Genomic DNA, 25,926 nt, shown 5'->3' on the forward strand with positions numbered 1-25,926 from the left:
TGCGGAAACATATACGCTATGCCCTTATATGTAGCATTACATTGTAAATAAACACTAAGTGTGACCTTGACCATAGAGGTTGGGACACGGGTATTGCATGCGACACGTCGTATTGGTATGTCAAACACATGTGGCAAGTTATTTTAAAATCTGTACATACATAAAAATACATAAAAAAGTTACACCCCGGACATGACCACCTCTAGTCTTTGTGTCACTGCAGGATTCCATAATAGTAAAACACTTAGTGTGATATTGACCTTAGTTTCAGGGGCATGGGTCTTGCACGCGACACGTCGTTTTGGTATGTCAAACACATGTGGCATGTTACTTTAAAACCTGTCAATACATAAAAGTGTTAAAGACAGTACACAACCACCGATACTTATATGTAGTATTCCATAGTTTTCAAACACTAAGTGTAACCCTTTCCTTAAAGGTATGAACACAGATCTTGTACGCGACACATCGGCTTTATATGCCGAACACAAGTGGCTAGTTATTTCAAAATTTGTCAATACAAGAGAAAGTTACAGCCCGGACACGAGAAGTTGAACCTGACACACGGACGGACTGTGCGATTTTAATATGCCCTACTTCTGGGCATAATAAGGTCGGCTCGGTGTAAAAGGAATACTTCTACGCATACTTATTCGTACAAAGACTTGAAATGTGTAATTATACTGTATGGTGACATATCAGAAGAAATAAATGTCATGAAATTTTTATTTCAATGAGGAGCGTTATCAGCTTTGTATTACCTCCCTTATATATATAGACGAACTCTTACAGCTTCTCCGGATGGTATGTGGTATTTACCAAGAGCGACAATCCATCTTACGCCAATGACATATTCTTAATCGACCTAAACATAATTGTACTAGTGGAAGCTCGATAACTGTTTTGCAGGTACTGACTAAGAAAAGCAACGTTCCGCCAGCTAGCTTGTAGACAAATTCGTTGAACAGGCTAATAAAGCAAGGCAAGATTCCATTTGAATGTGTTAAATTCATATGGAAGAGATATGTCAACTAAATTATGTATATATAATACATATAGTTATTGTATTACATTTCCCTTCCTTTATTTTGTTTTATTTGTAAAACACTAACAAAACCGAAACACACTCGGGGGCATTTATAAATACGGCATGAAATACCCACGAGGGAAAGTTAACACCACATCCAGACTTGGGTTTCTATGCACCCGGTAGTAAATGTTCACCCATCGGTATTTGCGTTAATACATATTTGCCTCTGGGGTAAATTTGCCCATTATAAGAGGAATGATTGAAGGGTAAATATTGTTGTATAAACAGCGTTATTGATAAGACAGAACCTTTATACTAAATTGTAAAGAAATTGTATACAAACATAGGACGACAATTAGGCAGTTTATTCGCTTCTACAGTTGTTCGCAACCAGGAAGAATTAGTTATACATTTCATTGGCGTGTACGTTTGCTCGCTACCAGGAAGAGGTGGATGTACATGTACAACACTTTGTAATGACCTTCATGCATTTGATTGGCTTCTACGTTTTTTTCGCAAACAGGAAGAGTGATATTTGACGTCAACATTATTTTTATTTCTATTATTTCAACACACCTATAACATTGTAATTCATAATTATATTTCCATGTGCCATATCAATTGTTTTACATTGAAATGCAAAGAAACAAGAGGGGTATTGCGAGGCTTACATGTCTAGTTTTGCACTAATTGGTAATAAATGGGGCAAATGCGTGGTTGGCCTCCTTCAAACCGGTCTAAACTGGCAATGTGTTCATACTTAGTCTTCACTAACCGTGAGAAGGCGTTTATCCCCATCATTTACCAATGACGATGGTAGTGTATTTGTTTTGTAATGTGTGTTGTCGTGTAACGTATTGCTCTTGTTTGGGGTTGGTTTGGGTTTTATCCTAACGCCTTTGAACAGGATCTTAGTAAAATCTAACTACCTATAGCTAAGGAATGAACCTTTGCAAGAAGGAAACTTTGACTAATCGAAATATTATTTAGTCCTTCAAATCCACGTTTATACCTTGGCGCCTTTTTATAGGGTTTTAAAGTTTCGTAACATGAAGGGATCCTGACCGATACATATATCGTAATGTATCACTCAGTTAATATTTTGATGTATGTGATACCTTTCCACCTGGGAAAAAAGGCAGAAGTAATATTTTTCTTTAGATACTCTGTGGTCTAATTAAATCAGATTCTAATTAACACTCTAGAGTGGTTATCATCGATCAGCGGAAGGCCATATCGATCAATATTATACCGTCACTGGACATATACCTAACAGTACATGATCAGTTGGTTACCTACTTTGACACAATTTTCAACTCGTATCTTATCTTGCTGCTTTAAGGTCAAGTTTGGATGTCACACTTCACTTTTAAGGCTTGAGATGGACTGGAAATTAGCTCTTGATAAGAACCATTATGTAAGGTCCATACTAATGGATTTGTCAAAGGCTTTTGACTTTCTTCCGCACGACCTCATTGTTCACAAACTCCAGCATTTTGGTCTCTAAGATGTATCATGTGGTCTACTGAGAAGTTACCTCTCTTAAAGAAAAGAGAGAGTCAAATTAGGCAACTACACAAGCACATGGTAACACATTCTCAAGGGTGTCCCTCATGGGTCCATACTAGGGCCTCTGATCTTCAACATCTTCATAAACGACATAATTATATCTATTGACCAGCAATATCCATCACTACAATTATGCTGATGGCAGCACAATTTCCTACTGGCGCCAAAATAAAGATGTAGTAAAGTCAACACAAGAAACAGAAATCAATTAACTCCTTGACTGGTTCTCTTTAAACAAATGCATGCACTCCCAGATAAATTTCAGGCTATATCAATTGGTAGAAAAAAACACTCAACGAAATTGACGCATTCACTATATCGAGCAACACAATACAATGTGATGAACCGGTCAAGCTAGGACTGGAACTAGATAACATGTTTAAATTGACACACACATATCACACCTGTGCAAAAAAGTGGGAACTCAACGTTCTTCAGACTTAGAAGATTTATCTCTGAAAAGAACAAACTTATTTTTTTTTAATCTTTTATCGGATCAAATTTTTACTATTGTTTTATCATTTGGCTTTTTTGTTATACAATACAGGGCCCTTCGAATAGTCTTTAATTATGAAGAAAGGTATTGTGAAACTAATTATTTACTACGTTAGTTGGTACTCTTCTAGTAAGATTACTGCCAGAAACAAGGAAAACAGTATCAGATTATTGTTTCAAATATTGTGTCTCCCTAAGTAGGCAGACTAGATCAATGGAGTCGGCATGCATACTTGAGCCTCCAACACAGTGTTTCAAGAGCCATATTCATACCACAAAGAGAAAACCCCATTCGTGGACGACTGTTTTGCATGCGTAATGCATTCGTATTCCGGTCTCTAGTAGTAACATGACTGATCCATTCAAAACTATTGCTCAAAACACCAGGTTTTTGATGTTTACAAAATTAAAATGCATTTGTGGAGCTTTGGGTAAAATTAAGACGATGAACCAGCCAACACTTGCTGCAATTTGTGTCAGTGAAACTTACGGGGTTTTCGAGAAAACGAGCCAGTTCCGAAAATTTGATGACGTCAAAATGCTTCTTTCCCTTGCATTTGAAACCGTCCAAATCCTTTGTATGTGATATTTTTATAGAACAGCTGCGCGAGAATGCTTGTTGCTGTAAACCTTTGTAACTAAGATACCATGTGGACAGATATCGCAGTGGTAAAGCGTGCTGGACCAGTGTTATACGTGCGGAACGTTTAATGTAAGTTTAAATATGATCAGCATCACCATTCTTTTCCTTATCTTTTTTTTAATCATTATGTTTGATTATTTTTGTTGTCATTTATTTTTAGCCTTACCAAGTTTAAAAAGGCGTCCACATAAACAAGACCCGTCACATGCGTGTGTGGGAAAAGTACACCATCGGCAAGGCCAACGTACCAGCGTTGACTAAGTTTATCGGCGAGACGTGAAAAGTGTATGCCCCAATTGGTTACAATTTATTAAATAGCGTTTACTATTTCTTTCAAAGAAATCATAGTCATGTTCAACCCTTTTAGGGACATTTGTGAAATTACACGTATGCAGAAATCATAATATTTTCAGATAGTTCAGAAAATACTAACGGGCTTTATAGTATTCTAAAGCAATCTGTACGTACTGTCCTTAAATATGAGTCTTCTTTAAATGTTGCCAATCGGAAATATATAGCTGTTTATGCATCAGGTTATACACAAATAATTAATTCTCTATAGATTTCAATGCATTCAGGCAACTCTTCAAATTGGAAAAAAAACAACACATAAACAACTATATATTAAGTATGTGCAACACTCACATTTAAACCATATATCAATCTGAAGAAGCATTCTCAGTCCTAAATATAGAGAGGGCATCCGACCTGAGAGCACAGTTACTTTTGCTATATTTACACCCCAACTTCCATTCCTTAAATGAACTGCCTTTCGGCAATTTCGTTTATCAATCGATGAACGCAACATCTTCGGATATGTTCGGATCGTAATTTATTGCATAATAATATACATAAAAACTATTGATCTTGTTATTGTTTGTATTGTGTCAGCAGGTCCTGTAAAATATAAATCAACAATTTTAAAAGTGTTAATTTATTATAATTTAAATGTAATGTTGCCATAAGTGTTTCAATTTTACGTTTTTTAAAGTGATTTCAAGTGGTTGATCTTTCCCGCGTTATTGTGACGTCATTTGAAAAATGTTTCCGGTTACAGTCGGGTCGTTCTATTAACAGAATGGGTAAGAACGGATTACTGAAAGGTTTTCTTAAATGAAATGAAGTTTTTTTAACAACTCTTGAATGTGACCAACCCAATTGCGTTCATACCCCGATAATGACATCAACCCAGCAATTCTTTCCTTAAATATTTTTCATTCAGACACTAACATGGTTTTTCACCAAACAGTCCCAATTGAAAAAAACAAGCAACTGGCTGCCGTATCGCAATCCAAGACACAGCATTTAAGCACAAGAACACACACGTTGACAAATTCAATATCTGCAAAAGTGAGTAGAAAAACATGACCCTGGGCTCAAGAAGGAATACGTCTAGCAACAACCAATTTACAGAGTTCAACAGGTAATGATGTTTCCCATATTTTCACTGGAAACTATGATCTTTTGCAATACAATGTCAACCTCTGTAAAGCTCTATACAAATAGAGCACCCGTTTCTTCTATTTCATTCAACTTTAATTTAATACAGTATTCGTACTTGAAGCATCCGGATCTTGGTCAACGGGGGGGGGGGGGGGGCAGATAACCGTGGCCTTGAACCACCCGGGACAACATCCTGTACTAAGCATTTATCTATTACGTACCTTAACATGCTTTGCAGTCAGATTGACTAGTTTTCATCTCCCTGAGTGATTCGTCCGTCAACATTCTTAAATGTAAGGGGACGGCACGTGTTTTTGCTACGCTTATTTGTGCATTCAGATCTAATTATGCACACATTAAACTGGGACATCATCACTTTTTCTTTGTCTATCCAGGCTGTCCGTAACTAGTTGTGCGGCGCCTTGGTGAATTGCATGTAAGTGTAAGTCACACAGTAAACTTAAGTAAACGTACGTGGTGCCATAAACTGAACTTATAAAACGAGCAGAAAGAATAAATCGCTCGAATTTGTCTACCTTTCATGCTGGAAGGATTAAAACAATTGTCTTTAAAACTTTGAAGTGCTTACCAGAATAATTACATGATCTTGTTAAATTGGATTTAACCTCTACATAGAGTTTTATATTTTCAAACACAGTTCACAGTCATAGGGTATTACTAAGAGCTTCCACATATGGAAAGAACTCGTTTCGTTTTGAGGCTGCCCAGGTGTGGAACAACATTCCAAATAATTTTAGACAAGCATTCGGAACTCCTCGGCCATTTTTATCGAAAACAAGCTCGGATGTATTTGGATGGTTTACATACTCAAAAACAGTGTGGACATACCACGTGTTTTGTGACGTCACATTTAGTTATAACGTCAAGTAAAATACCGCTCGACTCAAAAAGGATTATAGCTGTAAGTGTGTTATTTTTATATCAATTTTTATAAAACCTAGCGGAGGCTAAGTGGAAAAATGTACACTACACCCGTTTACTAAGCGGCATGTTGAGTAATTTATAGTTTTTTTCAAAAATCGTGGGCAAATGCTGAGAATGGACAAAATATTGTTTGTTATGACGAGAAGCAAATTACGTTTCTGGTCCAAAAAGTTGTTTATATATATATATTCACCATGTTTGCCTTAAAACGGAAGTCTCGGAATGCATATTCTATCCTCAGGATATATACATACCTACAAATAAGGCATACAGTATATAAAGAATTCAAATGTTATAATTTTATCAGTTGTATTTTTTGTAGAATTAACATTTTGAGCAATATGAATCTTCATTTTCAAGTAGTTTCAATTTGTTTTTAGACTGCTCTTAATTTAATGTTATTTTGGTTTGGTATTGTTGTATATGTGTGAATGTCTTGTTTATTGAATATGCTTAGACGTTATTAAACCTTTTGCCTCTAATCTCTATTTATGTAGTTTTTAGCATGCTGAACATCATGCATTTAATTTTATTCTAAAGTGCTTCTGTCTTTTCATTTGTTACATTTTCCTTGGATATATCTGTAATAAGTTATGTGCTTTGCGCTGCTTTTGGTATTTTATATTTTGAGCATATCGACCGAATAATCTTGTAATCATAGTTTTAAAAATCAAATATTCTAGTCAACAGTTATATCTTTATGCTTCTCATATGTTTATGTTGTTCCATCTATTTATAATCGATGTATTTATAATCATTATATATCATATGCGTCTATGGCTTAACTGTTTTGCTAATACTAATACAGTTACTCCCGTTCGTTTCAAAGCTTAACTATTTGCTTTGCTTTCTAGTTTTGCCGACAACAGACAATGGCAGACATTATGCAAATTTAATTTATAAAAGGCTAACTCCAAGACTTGAATATATCATCAACATATTAAAGTGTTCGTATATAGGGCATCTTTCCGTTCAATTTTATTGTAAATAGTAGTTGTATGTAGCCTTGCGTATATCGAAAATATTTTTTTTTTGAAAACTCACTCTGCTGAGAAATGTAAATACCATACACGAGATGGCAAGGGTCATTCAAGCGCAAAATCTTATGAAACTTTTCCTTGGCTTGATCGACCCTAGCTGTGTTCACATGTTGAAATAAACGACCGTCTGATGAAAACAAGAAGTATTTGAAAAAAGGAACTATTCGCCATCAAATCGTAAACACGTAACAAAAAGTGTGCCATCTAATTTATACCATATTACTCGTAATTCTTAATTGCTAATGCAATTTGTTATATCTCATTTTGTTTACTTTTCAAACTTCCTGCTAATCAAAATCCTATAATTTATCATTTTAATGCTATATTGTTCGGAATTGTTATTTCCGAAACCGGGTCAAAACAAAAAGATTGACAAATGACAACACGGGATAAGCTTCGGTAGTTTTCTTCCCGATGGGGCAATTCTCATTCAAGAGCCTCAGTTAACAATGTATTATATTATAAACTAGCAGATCCAGGGGGCGGGGCGCAACCGGCGACCCCCCCCCCCTCCTTAAATCGTCCAAGTTTCCTTTTTCGTCAAGAAATATCGGAGAAAAAAACAGTAAAAAATACATTCACCATTTGGGTTAGACATTTTTAAAATTTTCTTGTTCCCTCATCTGCCAACATTTTGATCTATTTCAATTTCTGTTTGAGGGATGGGCTTATGTAAAAAAGTTGTTACCCTAAGATACGCCCCCTCTAACACAATTTCCTGGATCAGCCCCTAAATAAATAAATAAATAAATAAATAAATAAATAAATAAATAAATAAATAAATAAATAAATAAATAATGAAATCTATGAAAAATTTAAAAATAAAGCATATATTTATCGCAATAAATAACCGCCTCGAGAGCTCTGCTGAGGAGTCATACTTCCGGGCCGGGTATTAATTTCACATCTGAACAAAGAATAGATTTATCGAATTAAAGGAGCTGCTGAATAACTTGAAAGGATCAACACAAAACAGATCGTATAATTTTTATTATGGATACATCGCGAACAGTTGGTTTCTCATCAATAAATTTGTCGGCACATATAGCCATACCAACTTAAAATACTTAATATATAACCCAAAACAAGCCAAGCGTACAATAAAAGATAAATGCTTAACTAGCCGAAGTATATGATAATAATAATAATAATAATATATAATCTTTATATTGACATAAACTATTCTTAAACGAAAATTAAAATGACTTTGGAAGTACGAATTGTGAAATTTTAGTTTATAACAAACTAGATTAATCAGATAGTTTGAAATATGTTCACTTTCGATGACAGACAGATCCCCTTTTTCTGTCCTTTCTTATTTTACTGCACAGAGGGTTATCAAATAAAACCAAAAAAGGATCAACACGTAAATATCACACAAGTATAAAAACAAATCATTGCACTCAGAATCGGGCCGATCATATCGCAATGGTGTATGAGAATTTATACGGGACAGGTAAAGAAGACATGAAGGGTATATTCAATTTCATCATATTGGAACGTAGGTTATAGACAATACTTATATAGGACAAACGCTGCTTAGGAACACTAAATTACATCCGCAGCCTTCTATGAGTGACATTCAACTTGCGTTCACCCTCATAGAAAAATAAAAACACTTGTTTTGTATTCTTGTTAAGATTTTACTTGAGGAAATGCAAGATGTGTAGTACACACTTGTCATATGTGCGAGGCGTCTTTAAAAAGCATTACATGCTCCCAAGACATTCAATCTAAGTTTCAAACAAATATCGTGAACATTTTGGGCTAATAGTAGTTTTGCACGATTTCTTCAAACGACTTCGCATTTATAAGAGCTAAATCTATGGTTCACCCTTTACGTGTGCACGTGTACGGTACGTGCTGCCATTTATAAAATGCATATCGGAAACTAACGGTACGGATGTTCACGTCGACGGAAGTTTTGGATGCATTGACTGCTGTATCCGTCAAATTTGATGAAACAAATAGGACATGCCTGACTGCCACTGCAATCCAAGGTGATATATATATAAGGTCTAGTTTTCTGTATGTATCTTAAACTTCCTCGTTGGGAACGCTTCGAACTATCCAATAATTGTATCTGTTTACAGGATCAAATATATCACATAGCCTACAACTTCCTCAATGTGACTGTTAAATTACATTTTGATGTTACGAAACGAAGAAATGAAAATGCTTGTTAATGAACAAGATCAATATAAAAGTAATAGTAAGCAGTATTCATATTTTCACGGAGTTAGATTGAAGCCTTTATATTGTTTTCCTTCGCTGCTCTATATGCTCAATTTAGATAATTAATTTAATTAGAATATATCATTTACTAGCGCATGATACTGTATTTCATTACCATTATATTACCATGATTAATTATAGGATATTGACCAATAAGGCAATTGTTAAGTGTATACTTAATTTAATCATTAAATGTTTAAACAGTCTTATTTGATATATATCCCGTAAATTCAAACAAACAAAACAAAACGAAACGCTGGATTGAAAGAATGGTTCGTACAAGGCAACACACATATAAAATAGTGTTCAAACGTTTTAGACGACTGTTGAAAAAAGAAAATGTCTTGGCACACTCAATGGGATAACATTACTAATCAACAACAACAACAAAAACAAACAACAACAGCATAACGACAACAACAGTAACAACAACATTTGATGCATTGGCGATACATAACAAGGACATAATACAACAAACCTATAATCATATAAAATATTTCAGATAAAATTATGTTATGTAACATTGGAATATCGTGGCGTACACACTATAAATACATATACATACGAATTAATATGATTCAAAATGATGATATATTAAAAAATTCAGTCAATGTTTTACATTATCAATTATGTCGGACTGATTTAATGAAATTTTATCAACGGCGTATTTTGCAATATTATACCTCACATAAATGTGACCCTTCTTTGTATATATAAACTTGATCGGTCCGTATATCACTGTATTTTGATGAAAATCCAGTTTTATGACGTCAGCGGTCCATATCATAATTTTGGCCGGTCCGGACCTCGCCAAAAATGTAATATGGACCGATGACGTCATGCAACTGGTAGGTTCGGCTTGCTTTTTTCACAACGACGTTAAAGTGCATTAAAAATAATTAATGGTACTATAAAATATTCGGTATAATATAAGAAATATTAACACACCACTTCGGGTCATGCATTATAAGGACCGGCCAATCAGCCCCCGAAGGTAATTGGACCTCGGCGTTATACACTTTCGGTGGCTGACTGTCCGGCCTTATAATGTCACATGACCCTCAGTGGTGTGTAATATTTCTTAATTAAAACATTTCCAGTATGGAATTGCAAACATTTGTCCAAGTGGTCTTCAGTATATATTGTCCGTCCACACGATCCTGGTGTGCTTATGGAAGTGACTTCTCAATATCGGGGGCATTTTGTTCTCATTTACTCGCTCCTTCACCATCACGATCACAGGTTTGTTCTCGTTGATTGCGAACGTCAGCTCGCTCTGACAGAAGCGGCTGGTACAGAACGAGTCCGTCACCATCAGAACAACCACGTTCGATTGTTGCATAAGGCGGACCGTCTCCTCGTGTATGTTCATTTCTAACCTGAAGTCAGAATCGCCCGAGCATACCAGGCGCCGGTCCGTGTTCACGATGGTCTGGAGGTCAAGATTTAGGGGCATATCAACGTTCTTGTGCACGAAATCGTAGTCATTGTTGCTGTAGAAACACAGCGAACCGATCATCACCCGCCTGAAGTTCTGCAATACGATTCTCACGAGGCTGAAGCCGTATCGAGGCTTTTCGGCGTTTGAAGAGAATATAAAATGTGACAATGACAGATAATAAAAACACCAACGGTAATGCATTCGCCAATGCTATTCTGGTCGGTCTCAAGCAGGCATCATTTAGGCTGTCGACAACATGTTCGTTTATCACCAGTAATCGACCGGACTGACCAATACATCGCAGTTCTGTCCATCTGTAGATATATCTAAATATCTAAGCTTTAAAAAAGCCGCAAATAGATTATCAAAATCACTCTCAAAACTCGTTACCATGTCATTCAATTGATTGTTCGCCAACGAAAGACTCCGGAGGGAATGCAGCGAGGAAAAAAACTTCGGGCTAATATAATCTATTATTTTATTACTTAAATCCAGCAGCTCCAATGTAAAGCAAGGTATTATTAAGGGTTCGAAGTGTGTTATGTCTCAGGTACAAGTTCTTCAATCTAAACAAAAACGCCTGATTCTATGAAAACGCCACCTTTTATATTGTTGCCAAGTATTACCGTTTCTTTCAGTGATCGCTGATCAGCTTTCCGAAAGTGTTATGTTTCCAGGGCTGACATGAATTCCATAAAACAATTCAGCACTGAATTTGAAATATCTACAATTTTAAGGTTTGTACAAATCCGCTCGGTACCCCTACTACCATGACCTCTTCCTCCAATAAAACCGGAAACTTAGATATATTGAAAGTAGTTTAGTTTAGTTTAGTTTATTCTGTTTATCCTCCAAATGTGAAGAGAAGTATAGTTTATATACACATACACAAATATATACAATACAATACAAAGTATAGACATAGAAAAATAACAACAAAAAACAAACAAACACACAAACGTTATGGACACATATAAAGCATAAGGTTATTTACAATATACACAAACAATACATTGGCTCTGTCATTTGACAGGAACTGACGCTTATCGTTTGATTGAAATAAAGTCTTTTTACCATTGTGTTGTGGTTGCAATGGCATTTATTGTCAATTCATATTTCTTGCAAAATTTTGACACTACAATAAAGCACTGGATTCGACATTCATCAGTGATGTCGAGATCGGTGAATCCTCTTAACATCTCAACAAGTTGATGGTTCAGATTTAATAAAATCAAGCGTCTAAGTTGTTCTTCACCTAAGAGGTTTATAAGTTTGGACCATAGCCGGCATCGTTCATTTTCAAAATATGGACAAAAGAACACCTTATGCAGAATAATTTCATTTGTTACTGCATTACAATGATAGCATGTAATGATGTATTTCCTTGCAAATAATTTGCATAATAAACCGAACATTGAGAAACATTGCTTTTTATAGACTGAGAAGCTTTTTAGAAATCGTCATATCAGACAAAATTCATAATTGGAGTGAAAAAGGGGGAATAGTAGAACAAACGTGTTAGACAGATTTAACTCGTTCACACTTTGCAAAGATGAATTATTTGCAAATAACCTTAAAACAGCATAATCATCGAAATAATTCGTGCTTGACACATCCAGAATGTTCAAGGTGTTTATTCCATAAAAAGCATCATTAATTAATTAAATTAATTAATAATAAGATAATAATCATTAATTAAAATCCATGGTTGCGTAAGACAAATGTATACCAAGTCGCGATAGCACGTCTAATCCCGCATGCCAGTTAGAGTGAAAGTACACATACTGTCCTTTAGTGCCATTAGACATACTCAAAAATGAAAGATGTTCCAAGAATGACCAGTTCCTATGGACGAATGTTCCTCTGTGAATATCCATACACCCACATATGCGTATTTCCACCGTTGTTGCACCTGCAGGGTTATGTGGTATAACGTTGTTACAACGTAAAACGCCATCTTGTTCGATAATGTGACACTCTTGGTTCGCATCCGCGCAGGTCTGGGCTTCCACATCCCCAGCAAACGGACAGGAAAAATGCTGGAAAAATTGCATCCCGGCTTACTATACAGTGTTTCATTTTAAATATATGCGGACAAAAATAGTGATTACTAGTACTCTGTACACAATTTTTTTCAATGAATAAAATTGGACAAGGTTGTTGAACACAATAAAACGCGAAATTTTCCATAATATGTATATGACTAAGATAACTATAATAAAATACAGCGGATGACCAATCAAGCATAAACAACATGTTTTAACTGAAGGATTATGTTATCTTCTAACGCCAGAAATAAAACTTCCTGGTCGTTCATTTATAAACTGCATGCAAAACAATATAATAACAATTAACCGACGTCTTCGCAAAAAATCAGAAATATATTAATACTTTATTAGACTCCGGGACCTAAAGGCTTATTAACGATAACCTCAGGTATTGATTTGGAAGTTCTTTATGTGGAGTGTTGTACACATTTCATAAGACATATAACTTAATGTTATTATTTTATCTATCATCTTCAGTTTCCCATGGCATATTTGTTCTAACATGACATTCTTCAGTTTTGCACCAATAACTACGATAGCAAGTTTATGCTTTGCTTTTTAACAATTACCACAAATGACATTAAAACTTTAAATTGGAACAAAAAAATGATTTTCTCACCTACATCGTAAGTGAATCAATTATTTTCTAATAAAAAATGCCAATATCTGACATAATACTTTGCTTGTCAAGCAGAAATTCCGGGTACACGGCGACACTCCGATGTCCGGCGGCCCGGAAGCAACCAGAATCTGGTGTAGTGAGCAGTTCCCGCACGTCATCCAGGAGCGCCGGAAGCAGCTCTTTCCTGCAATGATTAATGCCAAAAAGGACGGCAAGACAGCATACCGGTCGTATGGTTAACTAATCATTAACAGCAAAGTGTATACCGTAAACACTTTGATACTAGTTATAACTAACTAGTTATAACTAGGGTTTTGAATGGAAACAGTTAACCTTTCTCGTAAGGATTGGCCAGCGTATTCGCTCAAAACTTGATGACTATAACTGATTTTTGATATTCTGTTATTACCTGAAACATGAGATAATAAAATATCCAATATGAACATTGATGAATATAACTATTTCAATTGTATGCGCCCAATCATTAATAGCAAACGTTTTCAGCGGAGGAGTTATTGTGTATTTTAAACAAAAATGCTACTCAGGCCAATATACTTATTTGAAAATAATAAAAATGGATTTTTATGGCTTAAAGTTATAAATAAATATTTACTAATTCTTTTAAAGATAATTATTATTGTGTTTGTTTTACAACTCCGCATGATTTCAAAGTTTACAGAAATCAAAACTCAATTTTATTTCAGTACATTTTTTGAACAACTGTCCTCTAATAATATTAAATACAGTGACCTTGGAAATGTTTACTTGACTGCTGACCTAAGTTTTTGGTCTGGGGATCGGCTGAATTATTTTACAGATATACGTCTGGACCGTTATGTCATCATGCCAGAAATCAATTCACTAGTCAACAGTTTTCCTGTGCGTAAACATAACATAACATAACATAACATAATATTTATTCAGCATTAAATGACATATCATCTATAGCCAAAATGCAAAACATATGAAATAAATCATATGAAAAAAAACATCGTAAAGAGCAACATTCCGATAAACAATGCAATGCTTTGGTTTCAAATTATTAACTTTCTGTAAAGACAACACTTTCTGTATTTTGAATGGGCGATAAGAGTAAGGAAAATATATCGCGGTGTTTATAGAAATACAAAAACATAAACAACTTTGATTATTCACATTTTCCAATTTACCTCCAATTACGACAGTTTGTTATTTTGACACGCATGGTTATTTAGCGACATGCCGCAAACCTACATAACAATTTTCGCACCTACAACTCGATCTACAGTTCGACATAAGGGACAAGGAAATGTGTGAAATTCGACCACTGGGACTGAAATAGGTGGTCGACATAGCGAAAAAATCGAGATAGAAAAATCGACACAAGCAGATTTATTTTATATAGATTAAGAAGGAATAAATTCGGGACCAGAGAAAAAAGGCGACATAACCGGAAAGTCGAGATATCCGACGTCGACATAGCGAGTTTTGACTGTAATCCTGTTATCTGCACAGTTGAGTATCAAATATGTAATAATGACTGTTTTAATTCATTCACGTATATGTTTGTATCATACTTGAACGAATTATCGAATCATTGCTCGGTGACGATTAATATAAATATTCATAATACTGTATTTGTAAATAGCGTTGTGCATAAAAATAAAGTTGTTTGGAATTCCGAACATAGGAACATATTTTATGAGAATTTGAATAGCAATTGCCACTTATTTATGTAAATAAATGATTAATTGTCGTCTGGCAATATGTCTATTGATAAATGTATAGAAACATTTTCAAATTCTGTTTACGATATATCGTTCAAATACGTTGGTAAAACATCTATCAAAAATGCTTTAAATTCAGGTACACATCTTCCTGGTTTGATGGAAATTGTACAAAAAACAAGGATTAAAAACACACACAAAAGCAAGTGATTATTGTCTTTATATATCCGTGAAATTTATTTCTTACCACACGGCGTAATATTGCTGTAGCTAAAAGAAAATCTAAAGGATTGTTTTATTGCCAGTAAGAGATAAATTTGTCTCAAATGAGTATATCTTCTCCGCGCAAACATTAGAAATATATAAAACATCTGTGATGCTGATTTTTTAAAACTATTTTTTTTAATATTTCAAATTGTACCGAAAGGCAATTTAATATGAATGATCACGATACTGTTAGAAATGATACTTTGGATATAAACCAACTCGTCTGTGCTATTACAATTAAGGAGATTAGTAAAACTATAGATTTGATGTCCCGTTACAAGACATATTGACTATGATAATTGCGTAGCGGACATTTTCAAAGAAAAATAATGATTTAATTTCACCATATTTATGTTCTATCTGTAGTTAGTATATATATGACAATTGTGTTTACCCTAAATCTTTGTCGAAGGGAGTTTTTGTCCCTATATTCAAGAAGGGAATTTGATCTGACCCTGCTAATTACAGAGGTGTAACATTGGTTGAAGTTACTTCTAAAATATGTTCTGTAATTTTCAAAAATCGAATATAAAGTTGGTTTAAACTGACTAATAAGTTTAGTTATTTCCAGTTTGTTTTTTCGTGATTATCAGCTGATTTTTCTTCTACATGCTCTTATTCAAAATGTATAAAACACAAAGCTTTGCTGTGTATTTATTGATCACCAGCGTCAGGCAACAGAAATGTAAAATAGTGTCTAAACGTCGTAGTCCACTGTTGGAATAAAAGAATGTCTTGGCAAGCTCACTTAAATTACAATACTTATCAACAACAACCATAGCACTGCGACAGAAACAATTACATTTGATGCGTTGGCTATAAATAATCGCAGCACCATTGCAAAAGACACAATGTAAAAAGTGTATGACCAGATAGAATATTTGAAATATAGGTATGTACTGTAACATTGAAATGTCTGGTCGGGGACAATAGTAATACATATATCATATTAATGTTCATGAATAAAATTAATAATATATTCAGCAATTCAGTCAATGTTTTACCATATCAAGCATGTTAACCTAATTCCATGAAACTTCATCAACGGAGTATTTTGTATTAAAACATTTCCAGGATGGAGTTGCACACATTTGTCCACGTGGTCTTTAGTACATAGTGTCCGTCTACTTCCGTCCACACGATCCTGGTGTACCTGGAAGTGATCCCTTAATATCGGAGGCATTATGTTCTCATTGACTCGCCCATTCACCATCACAATTACAGGCTTGTTCTCGTTCAAAGCAAACCTAAGCTCGTTGTGACAAAAGCGGCTGGTACAGAACGAGTCCGTCACCATCATAACAACCATGTACGACTGTTGAATGAGGCGGACCGTCTCGTCGTGTTTGTTCCTTCCTAACCTGAAGTTAGGATCGCCAATGCTGACAAGACGTCGATCCGTGTCCACGATGGTCTGGAGGTGGACATTTAGGGGCATATCAACGTTCTCGTGCACGAAATCGAAATCATTGTTGCTGAAGCAACACAGCGAACCGAGCATCGTCCGCCTGAAGTTCTGCAATACGATCCTCACGTATCTGAAGCCGAATCGAGGCTTTCCGACGTACTCGATAAATCGAGTTGATTGAACTTAGCGTTGTGTTTAAAAGTGGTACTCGGAATATATTGTAGGTAATTGTTTGACAAATCTAAATTTCTATGACTCAGCGAAGTCGCTAACAGCTTTTCAAACTCCCTTTCAAAACTTAATAGCATGTCATTCAATCGATTGTTTGCCAACGAAAGGTCCCGGAGGGAATGTAGCGAGGGGAAAAACTTCGGGCTTATATAATCTATTATATTATCACTTAAATCCAAAAGCTCCAATGTAGAGTATGGTATTATTAAGCTAACATTAAGGGTCCGAAGTGTGTTATGTCTCAGGTACAAGTTTTTCCATCTCCAACAAATTCTAAAGGATTGTTGTAAAGCCAGGCAAAGTTGTCTCAAATAAGTAAATCTTCTCCACGCAAATTTTAAACATATTCTAAAAAAATCAGTTCTACAAAAAGAAACAATTCTGTTAATGCTGGTGAGTTTTAATTATATATATGACACTTTTTACTTTTTTCACTTTTTTACCCTAAGTCTTGGTCGAAGGAGGCTATTGTTCCCATTATCAAGAAGGGGGATAAATATGACCCTGCGAATTACAGCGGTAGTACATTAACTAATGTTACTGCTTAAATATTTTCTCTAATTTTGAGAAATACAATAAATAGTTGGTGTGAACTGATTTATTTAGATAATTCATAGATTTCTAGTTTGTTTTTCGTGATAACATGTCATCTTTAATCTACATGATATTAATTTGGTTCAAACACTATTTATTTAAATAACAAATTTCAAGATATTCAAAGTTTACGTTAATCCACAGATTTACTGTGGCAATGATGCATAAAAGATAGACAAGTGATATACCCCCAAGATAAATAATCACGACAGAATGTTGAGAAAGTAGCTTTGTATCTTATGCTATGTCTCGCTTCTGTCACACTTTCAAGGTAAAAATGATAAACTCTTGTATTGTATTCTTAATCAGAATTTACTTTAAGGAGTGCAAGGATGGAGATCATCGATTTTTTTTTACAATGTGTAGTAACATTTAACACTTTTGCAAAAAGTCTTTAAAGGCCTTACATGCTCCAAAGACTGTTGTGTAAGGTAAGAGACAAACTTATCTTGATAAGAACTTGTTGCAACAATAACAATATTCTCTGCAATATTTTCAGTTTCAAACAAATATCGTCAACACTTTTGAGCTATGACCTAGAGTTATGGTATACATGTTCTCTATGTACGTTATGGTTTTCATTATATATCCTAAACCTTCGCATTGATCACGCTCCACGAAGTACTGTCTTACTATCATATCTCCTCACATGATCAAATATTTTACACATAACCTATAATTTTCCTCCCCACTGAAGCAGCTATTTTACATTTTTTGAAATTACGAAATGGAAAAATGAAATGTTTGATAATAAAACACTGTGCTTAATAGTAAGCAGTATTCATATTTACACGAAGTAAGACGGAAGCCGCAATATATAATCTTTGCTGCTCTATAATCTCATTGTAGATTTATTTAATTATAATATATCATTAACTTGCACATTATACAACAATAACAACATCATTATCACAAGAACAGCATCAACATTTAATACATTGGCGATGTATAATTGCAGCAACATGACAAAATACACAGTGGTACAATAATATGCTCATATGAACTATCTCAAATATACGCATGTATGTAATCTTTCATTTGAAAATCTTGGCGGGGACAATAGAGATACATATATCATACGAATGTATATGATACAAATTGATAAAATATTCAACAATTCAGTCAATGTTTGACAATATTAAACATGCCTCGGACTAATTCCATGAAACTTTATCAACGGCGTTTTTTATATTAAAACATTTCCAGGATGGAATAGCAAACATTATTCCACGTTGTCTTCAGTTCGAAATTTCCATCCACTTCCGTCCATATGATCCTGGTATACTTATTGAAGCGATCCCTCAATATCGGAGGCATTATGTTCTCATTTACTCGCCCATTTACCATCACGATCACAGGCTTGTTCTCGTTGATTGCGAATGTCAGCTCGCTCTGACAAAAGTTGCTGGTACAGAACGAGTCTGTCATCATCAGAACAACCACGTTAGATTGTTGGATGAGGCGGACCGCCTCGTCGTGTATGTTTACTCCTAGCCTGAAGTCAGTGTCACCCGAGCACACGAGGCGCCGGTCCGTGTCCACAATGGTCTGGAGGTGGAGATTCAGCGGCATTTCAACGTTTTCGTGCACGAAATCGTAGTCATTGTTGCTGAAGCTTAGAAACACAGCGAACCGATCATCGTCTGCCTGAAGTTCTGCAATACGACTCTCACGAGTCCGAAGCCGCATCGACGCTTTCCGACGTTTGTAGAGAACATAAAATGTGGCAATGAGAGATAACAAAAACGCCAACGGCATTGCAGTCGCCAATGCTATTCTGGTCGTTCTCAGGCAGGCATCATTTAGGCTTTGGACAAGTTGTTCGTTTATCATCAGTAATTGACCGGACTGACCAATACATCGCAGTTCTGTCCATCTGTAGAAGTAACTCTTCCGATTGATCAGCCACTCAACTGTTGATTTGTGTTCGCAAGATGAACATAGTATCTTGTTGCTTGTAAAATCAAAAACGGGGTCTTTCTCAGAGCTGTTTCTGCAAGATTCCATGAATGCTGTTATGTCTTTTTGCAAACCCGCGTCGTTTATTACAAACAAATTATTAGACACATTAAGAGAAGTAAGAGTTTCTAAAGTACACAATAAAAAACCTAATTCTGATAATTTGTTACCCGATAAATCGAGTTGAATGAGCTTAGAGTTCTGTTTAAAAGTGGTACTCGGAATAAATTGTAGGTAATTGTTTGATATATCTAAATTTCTAAGGTTCAACAAAGCCGCAAATAGATTTTCAAAATCACTTTTAAAACTTAATAGCATGTCATTCAATCGATTGTTCGCCATCGAAAGACTCCGGAGGGAATAAAGCGAGGAGAAAAACTTCGGGTTTATATAATGTATTATATTATCACTTAAATCCAGAAGCTCAAATGTAGAGTAGGGTATTATTAAGCTAACATTTAGAGTTCGAAGTGTGTTATGTCTTAGGAATAAGTTCTTCCATCTCCAAAAGGTGTTGCTTCTGGTCTGGTTTATTGTAATAATGCCTGATTCAATGGAAACGCCTCCTTTCATATTGGGTTCTTAATGGACGGCAGATAGGATGTGGGATAACCTTAAATGTCAGGCTGTATCTATAAGTGATTATTATACTTAGAAAGAACGTTGAACAATAAAGAACTAACATTCGAACGGTTGTTGTTTAATAGCTTAAAGACTTCCAACAAGTTAAGTGAACAGTAGCATTACGTGCCACGGGTAACACATCGTGATTACTAGAACTATGGACATATTTCCTTTGTAATGTGAAGTTGAACAAGGTTGAAGAACACCGTAAAATATTCCATCAGATGTAAATGACAAACGTAAATATGATAAAATACAGCTTATATTATGTCACGCTTTTGTGACTTTTCCATTCTACTTATACTGTTGTAAAGTGTTTTTTAATTAGAAGATTAAACTACGTTTTTATAACGCGATTGCTAAATTGTATGACAAATTTATGGAATACTTTGTGGTAATATGTGGTAAAATGCGTAGGAAGAACGAAAGAAAGAAACGGAAAGATACAGGGTGAGTAGGCCTGGACCGGTCTTTTCGGTGGTAGAATCAAGTTTCCTCTAATTGTATGAAATATGTCAGAAATGATTAGTTAGACGAATATAATGCTGAACGTGTCTATTGAACTTGCTCGAGACCTTCTTGATATCAGGTCGAATAGGTGATTTTTCAAAGCTCGATAAAGGGGACATTCTCATCCATCAGAAGTTCTACCCACTGTTTCAAACGCTGCAAAATCGAGTGCAACACTAGTTAGATGAATGTATTGCTGAACGTGTCTTTTAGTCGTTGTGTTGATCATGTTCGAGACCTTCTTGATAACAGGTCGAATAGGCGATACTGTTTAGCTCGATGTAAGGATATTCTCATTCATCAGAGGTTCTAGCCTTTGTTTCAAAATCGAGTGCAAAACTATAAATTTACCATTTAGCTGATGTTATCGTCGACCAATTAAAACGCTCGTTACATTAATAATTGAGCATATCGAGTCAAAACTTGGTTTATTGCCGTGATTATCGATACGCTGTTTTGCCATTTATTTATAACAATTTGCTCTGAAACGATTTGCTGGCTGATGGGTCATAAATCACGGGCCGGGTATTAATCTTGCATCTCTCCAAATAATAGATTAATCGAATTAAAGAAGGTACTGCATTACATTCAACACAAAACAGATCATATATTATTTATTGACATGTATACATCATGAACAGTTGGATTCTCATCAATAAAATTGCAAATATACACATATAGCCACACATACTTAAAATACACATAACATAAGCCAAACATAAAGTTTCATTAACTGAAATATACATTTTATATGAAAATTGATCCAAGCAATAAATGTGGTTATCATTATAATATTACTCACTACTTTCAAAATAGAAAAGTCCAATACACAAGAAGATTACACTCAAGGCATAAACTATGAATAAATGGTAAAAACGTACCAAGAATTGACATCTTAGTATTAATACAGTAAAATTACAATGACTTTTAAAATAAGTATTTTGTAATTTTAGTTTCTCACTAACAAGATTAATCAGATAGTTTGAAATATGAAATATCGAAAACAGATGGATACCTTTGTTCTGTCCCTTTTAATTTCAATTCACCGAGGGTAATCAAATATATGGAACAGCTAAAGACGAAATGAATGGTGTTTTTTATTTCACCACATTGGAACCTGGGGCTATCGACACTACATTTAGAAAACAAATGTTCATTACCAACACTTAATTGCACCCACAGCCTTTAATGAGCCTTCAACTTGTGTTCACCTTCATAGTAAAAATAAGAAACTCAATTGTATTCTTGTTAAGATTTTACTTAAATGAGTGCTAGGATGGAGAATAACGAATTATTTTTCATTAAACATTTGTATGTCAGATTTGAAATATCTACAAGAGGTCTTTAAAACTTATATGCTTTAAAGACTGCCACTTAGTTCTAACAGGTTTTAATATCAATTGCCGGTAAGAGACAAACTTATCTTGTAATATCTTATAATAACCTCTTACAACCACATCAGTCTTCCGTGATTTTTTTTGCAGTTTCAAACAAATATCGTGAACATTTTCTCTATGTAAGTTATAGTTTTCTTTATGTATTTAAAACTTCCGCATTTAGAACGCTTCATTAAGTACTCTCTGACTATTTTATATGTTCACATGATCAAATATTTTACCTATTAAACATCACATATAACGTTTAACTTCCTCAATGAAACTGTTATTTAACATTTTGAAATAACGAAATGGAAAAATGAAATGTTTGATAATAAGGAACTGTGCTCTCAATGTAATAGTAAGCCGTATTCATATTTACACAAAGTAAGACAGATGCCGTAATATATTTCTTTCTCTGATGTTTTGTATACTAATTTAATTACAATATATCATTAACTTGAATACTGTATTTCATTACCATTATATTACCATGTTTAATAAAGTTGAAATTTAAAAAGAATAGAAATGTAAAAATTATAAGTGTATACTTAAGATAGTCGTTAAATGTTTAAAAAGTTTTATTTGATATCAATCCCGAAAATTAAAAAAGGAGCACTGGTTTAAAAGAAAGGGTGGTAGAAGGCAACATAAATATAAAAATAGTGTCCAAACGTCAAAGTCGATTGTTGAAATAGGAGAATGTCTTGGCAAACTCACTTAAATTACAATACATATCAACAACAACCATAGCTATGCGACAACAACAGCAAAAACAACATGTAATGTCTATAAACAATCGCAGCACCATTGTAAAAGACACAATGCAACAAGTTAATGACCATATGGAATATTTCAAATATAAGTATGTAATTTTACATTGAAATGTTTTGGCGGGCACAATAGTAATACATATATCATATTAATGTTTCTGATTCAAATTAATAATATATTCAACAATTAAGGCAGTGTTTTTACCATACGAAAAATCTAAGAGTAATTATGTGAAACTAAATCAACGGCACATTTTTCTTTAAGACAATTCCAGGATAGAGTTGCAAACATTATTCCAAGTGGTCTTCAGCAGATACTGTCCGTTCGTTTCCATCCACACGATTCTTGTGTACCTATGAAAGTGATTTCTCAATATTGGAGGCATTATGTTCTCATTTACTCGCTCCTTCACCATCACGATCACAGGCTTGTTCTCGTTGATTGCGAACGTCAGCTCGCTCTGACAAAAGTTGCTGGTACAGAACGAGTCTGTCACCATCAGAACAACCACGTTAGATTGTTGCATAAGGCGGACCGCCTCGTCGTGAAGGTTTACTCCTAGCCTGAAGTCAGTGTCACCCGAGCACACGAGGCGCCGGTCCGTGTCCACAATGGTCTGGAGGTGGAGATTCAGTGGCATTTCAACGTTCTCGTGCACGAAATCGTAGTCATTGATGCTGTAGCCTAGAAACACAGCGAACCGATCATCGTCTGTCTGAAGTTCTGCAATACGACTCTCCCGAGTCTGAAGCCGCATCGAAGCTTTCCGACGTTTGTATAGAACATAGAGAGTGGCAGTTAGCGATAACACAAACACCAACGGCAATGCCGTCGCCAAAGCTATTCTGGTCGGTCTCAGGCAGGCATCATTTAGGCTGTCGAAAAAATGTTCGTTTATCATCAGTAATTGACCGGACTGACCAATACATCGTAGTTCTGTCCATCTGTAGAAGTAACTCTTCCGATTGATCAGCCACTCAACTGTTGATTTGTGTTCGCAAGATGAACATAGTATCTTGTTGTTTGTAAAATCAAAAACGGGGTCTTTCTCAGAGCTGTTTCTGCAAGATTCCATGAATGCTGTTATGTCTTTTTGCAAACCCGCGTCGTTTATTACAAACAAATTATTAGACACATTAAGAGAAGTAAGAGTTTCTAAAGTACACAATAAAAAACCTAATTCTGATAATTTGTTACCCGATAAATCGAGTTGAATGAGCTTAGAGTTCTGTTTAAAAGTGGTACTCGGAATAAATTGTAGGTAATTGTTTGATATATCTAAATTTCTAAGGTTCAACAAAGCCGCAAATAGATTTTCAAAATCACTTTTAAAACTTAATAGCATGTCATTCAATCGATTGTTCGCCATCGAAAGACTCCGGAGGGAATAAAGCGAGGAGAAAAACTTTGGGTTTATATAATGTATTATATTATCACTTAAATCCAGAAGCTCAAATGTAGAGTAGGGTATTATTAAGCTAAAATTTAGAGTTCGAAGTGTGTTATGTCTTAGGAATAAGTTCTTCCATCTCCAAAAGGTGTTGCTTCTGGTCTGGGTTATTGTAATACTGCCTGATTCAATGGAAACGCCTCCTTTCATATTGTTGTCGAATATTACCGTTTCTGCGTAGGAAATAAATCGGTATATTTCAAAGAACTTTGATCTTTCAAAAACTGATATATTTCCAGGTCTGATATGAATGCCATAAAAGAAATCAGGACTAAATGAATTTGAAATATCTACAATCTTTAGGTTTGTACAAATCTGCTCGGTACCACTACTGACATAACTACTTCTTCCAATAAAACCAGAAACGTAGACATATTGAAGGTAGTGACAGTGACGAGAAAAAAACACCCTGTCAAACTCTTTGATTGTAGTGTGCCTTAGGTCAAGCACCTTAATCGGTCTGCTCATTACAGTTTGTAGCAGCTGTTTACTGAATTTTTTAACATATGTGTTAGAAAGATTTAATTCGCTCACACTTTGGAAAGATAAATTATTTGCAAATATCTTGAAAATTTCAGTATCACCTAAAAAATTCGAGCTTGACAAATCCAGAATGTTCAAGGTGGACATTCCATGGAAAGCATCATCATCAAAACCCATGCCTCCGTCAGACAAATGTATATCAAGTCGCGATAGCACGTTTATTCCCGCATGCCAATTAGAGTGAAAGTACACATACTGTCCTGTAATGCCATTAGAAATCCTCACAAATGAAAGATGTTCCACGAATGACCAGTTTTTATGGACGAAAGCTCCTCTGTGGATATCCATAAACACACATATGCGTATTTCCACCGTTGTTGCACCTGCTGGGTTATGTGGTATAACGTTGTTACAACGTAAAACGCCATCTTGTCCGATAAAGTGACACCCTTGGTTCGTATCCGCGCAGGTCTGGGCTTCCATATTCCCAACAATAAACATAGCTAACAGGAGAAATGCTGGAATAATGGCATCCCGGATTACTATACAGTGTTTCATTTTAAAGCTATCTAGGCAAAATACAGTGACTATTAGTAATATGAACACAATTTCTTTCAATGAAGGAAGTTGGACAAGGTTGTTAAACATCATAATGCACGTAAATTTTCGTAAGATGATAACGAGAAATATGAATTTTAAAATACAGTGGTAGACTATTCAAGCATTCAAAACATCTTTAAACTGAGGGATTTTGTTGCAATATAACGCTTGAAATAAATCTTCCTTATCGTTCGTTTATATACTGCATGCAAAACAATATAATAAAATTTATCGGACGGCTTCCCAAAAATCAGAAGTGAAATAATTTATAGGACTCAGGTACTAAAAAAACATGTTAACGATAACCACAAGTATTGATTTGGAAGTTCTTCAAGTCGAATGTTTTAAACGTTTCATAAGACTTATAACGACAATGTTATTAGTTTATCTTATATCTTCAGTTTCCGATTGAATATTTGTTTTAACATTACAT

The 25,926-nt window shown here is 34.9% G+C and overlaps 2 protein-coding genes across 3 annotated transcripts; both read right to left on the reverse strand.

Moving 5' to 3' along the window:
* Positions 1–18,613: 18,613 nt before the first annotated feature.
* Positions 18,614–20,156, reverse strand: LOC128236540 (toll-like receptor 5). Its single transcript, XM_052951457.1, has one exon. The coding sequence runs from the start codon at positions 20,016–20,018 to the stop codon at positions 18,909–18,911; it is 1,110 nt and encodes a 369-aa protein (XP_052807417.1). The 5' UTR covers positions 20,019–20,156; the 3' UTR covers positions 18,614–18,908.
* A 1,255-nt stretch (positions 20,157–21,411) lies between these two features.
* Positions 21,412–25,475, reverse strand: LOC128238948 (toll-like receptor 5). Of its 2 annotated transcripts, none has more exons than XM_052955291.1 (2): positions 24,995–25,475; positions 21,412–24,021 (listed from the first exon to the last, which is right to left on the reverse strand). In XM_052955291.1, exon 2 carries the CDS (start codon positions 23,859–23,861, stop codon positions 23,220–23,222), a length of 642 nt encoding a protein of 213 aa, XP_052811251.1. In that variant the 5' UTR covers positions 23,862–24,021; positions 24,995–25,475; the 3' UTR covers positions 21,412–23,219. The 2 variants fall into 2 exon arrangements, with proteins under 2 accessions (XP_052811251.1, XP_052811250.1); XM_052955290.1 differs by having other exon boundaries at positions 21,412–24,583.
* Between the last annotated feature and the right edge of the window lie 451 nt (positions 25,476–25,926).

Source organism: Mya arenaria, chromosome 6, assembly GCF_026914265.1.
Source record: "Mya arenaria isolate MELC-2E11 chromosome 6, ASM2691426v1".
NCBI lineage: Eukaryota > Metazoa > Mollusca > Bivalvia > Myida > Myidae > Mya > Mya arenaria.

Coding starts and splice junctions, on each gene's coding strand:
- LOC128238948 (XM_052955290.1), bottom strand. CDS start 25,451: ATGAAACACTGTATAGTAATCCGGGATGCCATTATTCCAGCATTTCTC. Junction 24,584..24,994: donor GTCAAGCTCGAATTTTTTAG/GTGATACTGAAA, acceptor TTTCCTACGCAG/AAACGGTAATATTCGACAAC.
- LOC128236540 (XM_052951457.1), bottom strand. CDS start 20,018: ATGGCGAACAATCGATTGAATGACATGCTATTAAGTTTTAAAAGTGAT.